Source organism: Psammomys obesus, unplaced genomic scaffold, assembly GCF_907164565.1.
Source record: "Psammomys obesus unplaced genomic scaffold, mPsaObe1.curated_primary_1811, whole genome shotgun sequence".
Taxonomy (NCBI): domain Eukaryota; kingdom Metazoa; phylum Chordata; class Mammalia; order Rodentia; family Muridae; genus Psammomys; species Psammomys obesus.
Genome location: NW_026592548.1, coordinates 11954996 through 11965182, shown reverse-complemented (window position 1 = coordinate 11965182; position 10187 = coordinate 11954996). Strand labels below are relative to the sequence as shown.

Below are 10187 nucleotides of genomic sequence, written 5' to 3'. Positions count from 1 at the left end.
GCAAAATACATACAAGGGAAAAGCAAGCACAGGTGGCAGGGAAAAAAAAGGAAGAAAGAATTATGGTTAGCTTATTATGACATTTTTCTACCATCGTTTATTAACACAGAAAGCAAGCTAGCATGCAGCAACCACCATATCCAGCATTCATAGCAAGTACCTCTATCCACAGACCCCATAAAAAGAAAGGCTTTGACAGGGCATCCCTGGCCAGGGCAGGACATAAGAGTACGAGCAGGGAGGAGCCCTGTGTGGTTACGAAGGTGAACTGCACACTAAGGGAGGTGCCAGGAAAATTCTCATTGGCATTTAGTCTCCAATAATGAGGACCCATACAACTCAACTCTTAAGTTGAATGGAGGCTCCAAAGTCTGCTGCCCAAGCATTAGAAAATGACTCCACTGACTTTCCTCCTTTCCCTTTCCAAAGGCATCAGAGTGTGTGACGACTGAGTATTCAGCGCAGTTGCACATTTTATTACAAGCTCAGCTTGATTACATATTTTTTAGAATCATAATTATTTGTCAAGATAAAACAGCGACCTTCCGGAACGCCTTTGAGAGAAACATCACACAAATATTTTTTTAATATTTTTTTTTTGCCATGGCAACAGCATATAATTTCTAAATTAAGCCACGGCCTGCTTAACCAACATGTTCTAGGTAAGCACTTTCAGGAAGCACACTTGTTCTGATCTGTGTGAGGCTGACTATGGGAGGAGAACAGGAGAGGTAGGGGTGGGCTGTTGGAAGCCACACTTGTGTCTGTGGCACTTGGTCCTGACGCCACACCTCCATAAGGAGTATATTGTACCTGCTCAGAATCAATACGAGACGGGCATGGTGGGGGAAGGAGGAGGACAAGGAGGTCATTAGTGCTGAGGCCGCTCAGACTGGATTTATACACAGCTCTATTGTTCCTTAAGGAAACAGTGATTTTACTCACATGAAGCTATTACATACAAAGGATGGGAATAAAACTTCTTACAACGCTTACTTATTTACAAGAGAATGTTAAAATAAATTAAATAAAAAAATTAAGGAAAATGGATTCTCTATTGTCCATCCACTAGAGATTCCTGGATTATAATTATTTGATGCAGTAAAATTACAGGGCAGTCACTGAACAAAACATAAAACATAAATGTCTTCATTTATTTATGATTCAAACCATACCATGTAAAGGAAAAGAGAATAGGCATCAATTTCATATAATTTATAATTTCAATAAAAACTCAGAAATTACATCCAAAGATAAAAATTAAAAAAAAAATAGGTAAATCCTTTGATGACTGATGGATGGAGTTTTAAAAGAAAATAATACCCTATATAAAGATTTTTTATGGAATAAAATAGGATAGAGATCTGTCAGATCAGTAAAAATTCTATCAGGAGAATATAAAAATACAATAAAATCACCAATAATTTGCAATCAGAATCACATGCCAAATATATGCAACCTGTCTTAAGAGGTTATATGAATTAATTTATAAGGATATATTTAATACTCTGTGGCCCAAACACACAAATACACACCCACCAACACCAGCAGGAGACTGCATGGATGTACAAAACAAAAAAAACTGGCCCAAATTGACTACAACCTACATACTCTGTATCTGAAGTGACACACTATTTCATTTGAAATAATCTCACGTTTATTCAGCAATAGTAATTTAATTCATCAACATAAATGCAATTTTCTCATCAGACGAACTTGTAGGTAACATTAGGATAAAATTCTTAACTGCCGCTGGCAATTTAAAATAAGTAGGCGCAAGATTGAAAGGTTATGCCTGCTTACGGAATGCGGAACTCCAGTCTGACCAATCTTTTTGTCCTTAAGGTCCCTGTGAGTTTTGAAAGGTACACTTACATGTTGCATTGCCGACATTCTGTGCCCAGCCAAGAATGCCTTCCATGGGTATGATTTCGACACAGTGTAAAAGGGCCCATATAACGCACCTGCCTGCTTAGAAAGGAAACGGAGGAGTGGCATTTCGAATGTTCTCCACCGAGTACATTTATGGCTAGGTTTTCTGAAGTCATGGAAAGCCTTTAAAGTCGTTTAGAGCAGGATGGAGTCAGTGTGGAGTATATGAGGTTCCTGAAGGATTTGTTATGGATAGAGACTGGCATAAAGCCAAGTGGTAAGGCACACATGATAAACTTTATATGATGGTGACTTTTTTTTTTTTTAATCTAAGTAATGTGAGTGAGGGGTGTGTAAACTGCAAATACGTGGAGAAAAAGAAGATCAAAGCTGGGCCCTTAGACTGAAAGCAAATATGAGGAGAGGACAGCACAGACAGAGGCATAAGGAAATGAAGGGAAAATGGAAGCAATACGTATCTCTGTAAGATTAGGAACCATCTAAGATGGCTCTGCATTAAATTTTAAGATGAGCTGCAATCGCGTAGTTTATAGTGTGTCACTACTGAACGGTATATAGGAGTGATAACCACTTCTAGTCTTCAAAAAGAAATAAAAAGTCATGGACTTATTTCTGCCTCTTGCAAACATCTAGAAAGGCAACAGCAAATTAATTACGGGGTTTACTTTTTATTTTGAAGGACAAAAACTAAATTAACAACAACAAAAAAAGAAAGCAGATACTTCTCTGAGTACAGCTATTTGCAAGTTTAGTGCACAATATACAATACTTCTGGAGAACTGAAAAAGTAAAATTTTGAAAGTTAGACGTTCCAGAAGATATCCCCATTTTTCTTTCTTAAACAGCGCAAGAAATTACTTAAGAGTCTGAAAGTAATATTGCTTAACACTGTTCTTGGGGTCTTAGACTAGGTTTCAGGAACCAGGTTGCAGAAAGACACAATTCTTGGCAGCTCTGACTGATTCCACTGTATGGAAATGGATGCTGTACTCCTTGTTTAATTTGAGGACAGAAACCAGGCTGAATTCAAGGGAGAGGGACTTTGTGGAACAAAAATTTTGGTTAGCTCAAAAGAACACAATGTTCTTCTAGTGGTACAGGAGAGTGATTACGTAAAGCCACCGCACTACACAGGAGCAACGCTTTAACAGAGCAGTTCACGCGGGGCTTCCAATCCTACAAATGGTACAGAAGATACTGAAAACACAAAGCGCATCCGTTTCAAGTAACACAGGAACACAGAGGAGGGACGAGAAGAGAAAGGTAATCTGTGTTTGGCCTTTAACTGACACCACACACACACCACACACACACGCACACTCAATTTGTCAAAACGTGGCAGAAAGGATGGAGCATATCTTCACAGTATCCGCTCCCCTGAGCCATCACCTTTGTGGATCTGCCTTGTGTAGTAGAATGTGGCCTCTTGGTGTTTATAGGTTGACACGGGGTCTCCCTATGTTGCCCAGCAAGGCCCAATCTTCCTGACGCCTCTGCCTCAAAGGAGCTGGCACTGCAGACACCCGTATACCACAGCACCCATCTCCAACTGTCTGTCTTCCTTCCTCTCTTCCTTTCTTGCTTCCTTCCTTCCTTTCAGCAGAAAGTATAGAAAAGTTTCTGAAATCCGTAAAAGTACTGTTCTAACACTGTCACTTCAAATGCTCTGTACTAAAGTGACACATTAAATTTTCATTCAACTTTAAAAAGCTAAGAGTAAAAGCACTTCTAAACTAGCTTGTGACAATTAGTCACCATATTCAAACTTTTAGGTTGTGTACAAAAGCTAAGGTATATTCTCCCCTATCCAATGTATGAAATATAATGAAGAAGTATTCATTCTGATACTGGAAGGAAAAAAACAAATTCCTACTTATAAATTTCCAACTGAATTTTAAATCTTAAGCATTATGCTAATGGTTTAAAAATAAAAACAGGTACAAGACTCTTGTCTGCCTTCTCTGTGCTTTCGGCTCTGTTTTAAGCATTAAGACTTCCTCACTGAATCTGGTAAAGAATTGTTTTCTTCCAGGACATGGAAGAAAGGGGGACAACTCTTGCCTCAGTTTCTGCTCTTGTAGCTTTCACCAAGCGTTCATGTTACCACGACAGCAGGTAGCCATTCAAATCCCTTAGGATTAGAACCGAAGTCAATTCCTTCTTCAGAAAACTGTGAGCCAAACCAATTTGTCAGCAACTGGTATTGGGCAAAAGTACAGATTTCTATCTGCCCTATTGAATAGCTAATTCAAGTTTGTTTTCTGGAAAAACACTAGCCTTAAAAGCCAAACACTTAAGAACACAGACAGACACTTGGCCAGCATCGCACTGTGGCTTCCTTCCACAGTTCATGAAGCTAATTGGAGTTCCGAGTAAGAGAGTGCTTTGCATGCATAATGGTTTTGTGGGCCATAAACATACGCTTCTTTCACATGTGTGGTCTTTCAGATCCAACAAGGAGCGCTGGAGAAAGGAGAAAATACAAACTTCATACTTACTGTAAGGGACACATTCATATTGAACTTCAAGGTATTTGTAAGTTCCAGGACACGGATCAGGAAATACATCTGACCCAGTAACTACTACACACTGCGTTCGATTGTTGCACCTGGAAAACAGAATCAATCGAGCCTGTGAAACAATATGCTTTTTTTAATAGTTGAGAAACAGAATATAGAGCTGATTCATGAACAAAAAATATGAAGGTGATATTAGATGTCTCTATAAAACTCATATTTTCTTCGTATTTTAATTTCTGTATCAAGGACCACACTAAATTATAACTAAAAGTGAAAATACTTGATAGTCTTCAAATACATTATACTATTATGTATTAATTGTAAATTTTATAATATCCGCTAGGTTCATTTAAAAATTAAAAGTTACAACCAGAAAGAGGTACAATCAAACACAGGGTCACAACATACCTGAACACACAAGACCCAGATTTTAGCCTCTTCATCCAGTTTGTGCTACATGTTCTAACATAGACAGTGTCTGCACTCGAGATCATGAGATACTTTCCAGCGCTTTCCACCTAACATGTAGAGGCCTGCATAGATGATGTCCAGTGCCTGGAGCATAGTGAATGGTTAAGGCCTACTGCTGCTTTTCATAGAAGCCATACTTCTATCCGCAACATGGCTGTGTACCCAGTTCTACAGTGGGACGCTCCCAAAGTTAGTATTAAAAACAGTGTTGTGAACAAGATCCCAAAATATTCTGTGTATTACTTTAAAGAGATACTATCTTTGTTGTTGTCATTGTCGTTGAGTCACCAATGGTGTTGTTATTAAGCTGGGATTCCAGGCAGGACCATACTTAAGTTCCATAAATGGGCCCAGATGTTCTTCTCTTAAGCCTTGTAAAGCAAGAGCTATTTTTATTTTTATTTTTTTATAATTTTATTTGATTACAGCCCAGTGGAATGGAATGTTTGTAGGGGTTTCATTATGCTTCTTGATAGTATATACATTAAGAAGGCAAAGCAAGCAGAACCAGGGCATTATTATAGAATTTATTCAACAATTTGAATACCAAATAGTCTATGGTGCATAAAATAGCAGAAGTATAAAATAGCACTGTAAAGCAGTCTGAGAGAAGTAGACTCCTCCCAGCAAAAGGAACACTGGACTGACGGGGAGCAGAGTCACACTAACGGGGAGACATGTCAGCTCACACTCACTGGTGCCACAGACTGTCCTGAAGAGAATTAAAGTATGGAAGGTCGACAGGGGTAAACAGCTAAATTTTTAAATTTAAAATATATTGCAGTAAACTTCAGTGACTCCGCCATATTGAATATCACTAAGACCAAAATGATACATTGTAAATATTAAAATAGTTAACATTGATCTCAGTCTTTAAGACAGTATGGCATTTTTAAAGATATCCTGCCCCATACTTTTCAAAAACGTGTGTGACGTAAGTGGTACAGCTCCTACAACATAATGCTTTGTTTTCTTCTTTCTCTGTCCTTTTCTCTCTCTCTCTCTCTTTTTAATTTCACTCATTTGAAAAAAAACTATGGTTCACCACTTAATAAAACAAATTATGTTTAACATGAATCCCAGAAACAATTTTGTATTTAAAAATTTAAAGCAAACAGTGGGTGGATTTATGACTTCTCAAAGTGTCATTATCTAATGTTTCAACCCCTAAAGAAACATAATTCTGATGTTTCATTTGTCTTCTTCCATGTTGTAGCAACCAGAAATCTCAATGCTTCTGAAATCTTCTGGGGATCTGCAGCCCTACCGGGTCCCCATGAAAAGCTCAGGTCTTTTGACATCCTCTCTTGCACTTTTTCATATCTACTGAGATTCTCCTTATGCTTCAAGCTCTCACCTCTCAGAAAGCAAGAAATGTAAACCCCTATATGTCAAACATCTCTTTCACATTCCTCCAGCGTATGCATTTCATAATCACTCCAACTTATTCTGTGATTTATTTCTTAAGGGATTAAATATACTTGGAGAAACCCATAAAATAACAATTCAATTAGTAAATGAACTTTTCATATAAGCATTACTTCCCCTTCTTACTGAGAGCTCATTTCACATCAGCAAATTAGAAAGAGGAGAAAGAGCTTGTACTGAGGCTGAAGAGCATTAAGAACACGAGGCTTTGGAAACAAAGTGAAAGCCCACATACTTGAAGAGAATTGTGGTTTATATAATTTTCTGAGAAATGAATACTAGGATGGTGCTGGAGAGATGACTGAGGGTTAAACATGCTTTCTGCTCTTCTAGAGCCCTGAGCTCTGTTCCCAGAACCCACTTCAGGTGGCTCATGAATATATATATATATATATATATATATATATATTCCATGAATATGTATAGAGACAGAAATTAATAGAGTAAAATTGGAATTTTAGAATAAACTAATAAAGAGTCAATAAGAGCAATTTAATTGTGAAATGGATAAGAAGGTCGTAGTTGTGGACACTAGTATGTTGATTCAGAGATGAATGAAAGCTTTTTGAAGAACCAAACACGGCACCAGCCAGGCTCATGACGAAGCTACCCAGTATAGGTTCTCAACATGAGGAAAAGTCTGGCAGCCCATTAACCTGTGTGCTCTGGGTAAAACTGTAAACTGCTATAATTGAAGAGATCAAGAATGAGAAAGCAATTACTTAGCCACAAAAGCAAAGTAAATTTCCACCAAGGGCTCAGCTTTCAATTTTCATTGCCATGGAAATGAAGAGGTAACATAAGCCAAAAAATGAAAGTAATTCTGGAGACTGCATCCACACCTGGAGGAGAGCGAGCTTGACTCTCCCTTTCTCCACATAAAGAGATGTATGTATGCAGAAAGTCATTGTTGCACTAACAATAAAAACAGTGATATGTTTTTAAAACCTTGTGGATGTACTGCTGTCAACAGCCTGGACAGTAACCATAATAGCTCTTGGGCTGCTCTGTACTGATGAATATACACAGATGACTAAAGACAGTTAAAGCAGTGGCTATCAGAACATGGTCCTCAGAACAGGACCCACATCAGCTAAGAGTTTTCTAAAGGAAAATGATCAGGGCCCACCCAGCAAAGGAGAAATCAGTGCTGGGAGACCCCAGTGTAGTTTTTAACAGTAGGAGGATGTGTCTCATTGATCTAAAGACCACCAAAACGAAACACGAAAAGTTTAAATATTTCAGAAAAAAATAGCAGGATAGGTATGGTAGACACAATTTTTCTCCATAAAATTTTATGAAAACAAGACAGAATGGTGAATGTAATTTATCTGAACATGTAACTGGGCCTTCCCATGTCAGTTTACCTTGTCCGATCACTAAGTCAAGCATTTCTTTCGCCCCTGCTTTGAGCAGGCCTTCCAATCATTGACAAGATAGACAAACCCTTATACCTGGGTTTAAACACAGCAAAACACCTTATGTTAGACAACATTTAAAAGCCCATTATTATAATCTCTCTATACTAAACAGAAGGAGTGGAATAAAATGAAGTAAGATATTCATCTTCATGACCTCAATTTTTAAAAACTACTAAGTCTGAGAATGTTTCTTTAGTTACTTTCAAACCCTCTCCTTTACAGTACCCTAATAAATATTTTTTTCTAAAACAAACAAACCCAAATATTGAGACTGACAATTTAAATTACTAACTATTCACAAAAAGTATCAATATTATCATCAGAAATTGGAGCGAATATTTAAACTTGGTCTCCACGCTCAGGCTTACGTTCAAGAGATAACAGGAAAAAAAAATGACAAAATACTCCAATCAGTAGCTCACAAATTTCTTTGGAATCACAACTTGTGGGCTGGTTACACAGTTTTAAAACATGCACTTAATCCCCTATATGTAGTCAACGTTGGTATAAGTTTTTACAGTATCCACAGTACTTTCAAAATCAAACTGCCTCAAGAAAAATGTGTAGATGGTGAAAATGTATTTTATAAAAGCATATTTGTTTACCTAACAGCATACCCAACTTTCTTAGGAAATGACAGGTGTACCCTGGCACAGTTCTGAAATCTCAGCTGTCAAGGCTGAGGCAGGAGAGGAAGTTCAAGGGTAGCTTGGTTTTCTCTGAGGGACCCTCAGAAAACTTTGTACACAAACAAACCTCAGTTAATTGAAGAAACACGATCTTTCTATTTGGGGGAAGAAAACTACTTACTGATTTGTATGCTATTAATCACAGCTGTGCTGGAAAGCAATACAGCCAAGTACAGATTGCGAGCATGGGAAGATGAGTGCCGAAATAACATGCTTGTACATGATGAAGAGGTGGGCACTAAGTTCCTGCCTTCGGGCCGTGAGTCCATACACACTGCACTAACCAGGACCGACTCAGTTCTCTAATCTAGAAGATGCACTACCTCCCCGGAAGTGCGTTGATGAGGTTCAAGTGGGTAAGGAAGATGAACTTTGTGCAATGCCTAATCACCAGGAACTCCTGCCCCCATAAAAAGCCTTGGAAATATGCCCCTTACAGAAAGGAGACAGCTGCAAATCCAGAGACACAGAACACACTTTCCCCTTCCCGTGAGGTCCCTGCACTGTGTGTGTCCCTTCCCGAGTATACCTTTAAAAGCAGGCTAAACTTATCCACGTAGACTTGTTTCCTTTCCAACTCTAATCTTGAATTGTACAATGCCCGACAAATTGCTTTCACTCTGCTTTTGATTATCTTATGCTCATTATTACACTTTACCAAGTGCAAAGTATGGAGATGAGATTCCACGTGTAATCTATTGTGAGAGGTGTTTTAATCAATAGTCTTGTTCTGCTGATTAAGCAGAGGCTTCTGTTTTGGCAAGATAACATTAGCTTCTCCAGTCATGCTCCAAAAACCATTGGGAATCTTCCCCAGATCATTAGATATGCTACAATAAAGCTTTGGTGCATTTTCTTTTCTTCCTTAAATTACTTCTTCACTGTCCCATCGTTCCCCATCACCGACGGCACCACATTATCACTGCGGCTCCCCTGGAACTTGCACTCGAGCTATGTCTCCAGGCCATAGGATGCCATTTTCAATTGAAGCTTCTACTTGAAAATATAAATTAAGAAAATTTCATTATCTCCTGCCAGGGGCCATTATTCACCACAGTTCTAAAGAAGATTAAAAATGCAAAATCTACCAACTTGAACAAATACCCCAACATTCAACAGAGAAGCTTGGTATTACCCAGTCAGAAACTACATTCAGGTCTGCTTATATCTGAAATGATCCTGCAGAATTAGTCCAATTCTTTACTGAGTATGTGTGTTCAGTGAAGACTGTTTCCACAATTTTCTTCTCTAATTGGCATCTGCTATTTTTAAACTTCAATTACAACAAACTAGCAATAAATAGGTTTGTTGTTTCCACACACCTCCCTTGCCAGCTACCTTCAATCTTCAAATGTTCATTTCTAGAAGAAATGCGGGCTTTCAAAGTGTTAGGATACTAAGAAGTATTACACCTGTTCATAGGGCTGACTATAAACAGAACAGTCGTGGTGGTAATTGTATTTGCACGTCCATGGTGAACTGTATATTCAAAATGAACAGAACACCTACAGCTGAACCTTCTATAAGGGAGCTAATTGGTGGAGCTAATTCATGAGCTTCAAGTAACAACAGAAAAATTCAATAATGTCAATTAGTAGACTTCATTCTATTCAAGGACACAGGCTAAACAGATACAGAGGCCCTGCATAGGCTAAACACATACAGAGGCCTTGCATAGGCTAAACACATACAGAGGCCCTGCATCAAAGCAAAGGAGACACACACACACACACACACACACACACACACACACACACACACACACA

At 38.4% G+C, this 10187-nt stretch overlaps 1 protein-coding gene across 16 annotated transcripts in view; it reads right to left on the bottom strand.

The window, feature by feature from the left end:
- The window catches only part of Adgrl2 (adhesion G protein-coupled receptor L2), a 175329-nt gene that overhangs the window by 47847 nt on the left and 117295 nt on the right, over window positions 1-10187 (bottom strand). For all 16 annotated transcript variants that reach the window (XM_055614404.1, XM_055614403.1, XM_055614405.1 and 13 more), the window contains exon 4: window positions 4392-4501. In XM_055614404.1, the coding sequence (XP_055470379.1) occupies window positions 4392-4501 (110 nt within the window). The remainder of the gene's footprint in view (window positions 1-4391; window positions 4502-10187) is intronic.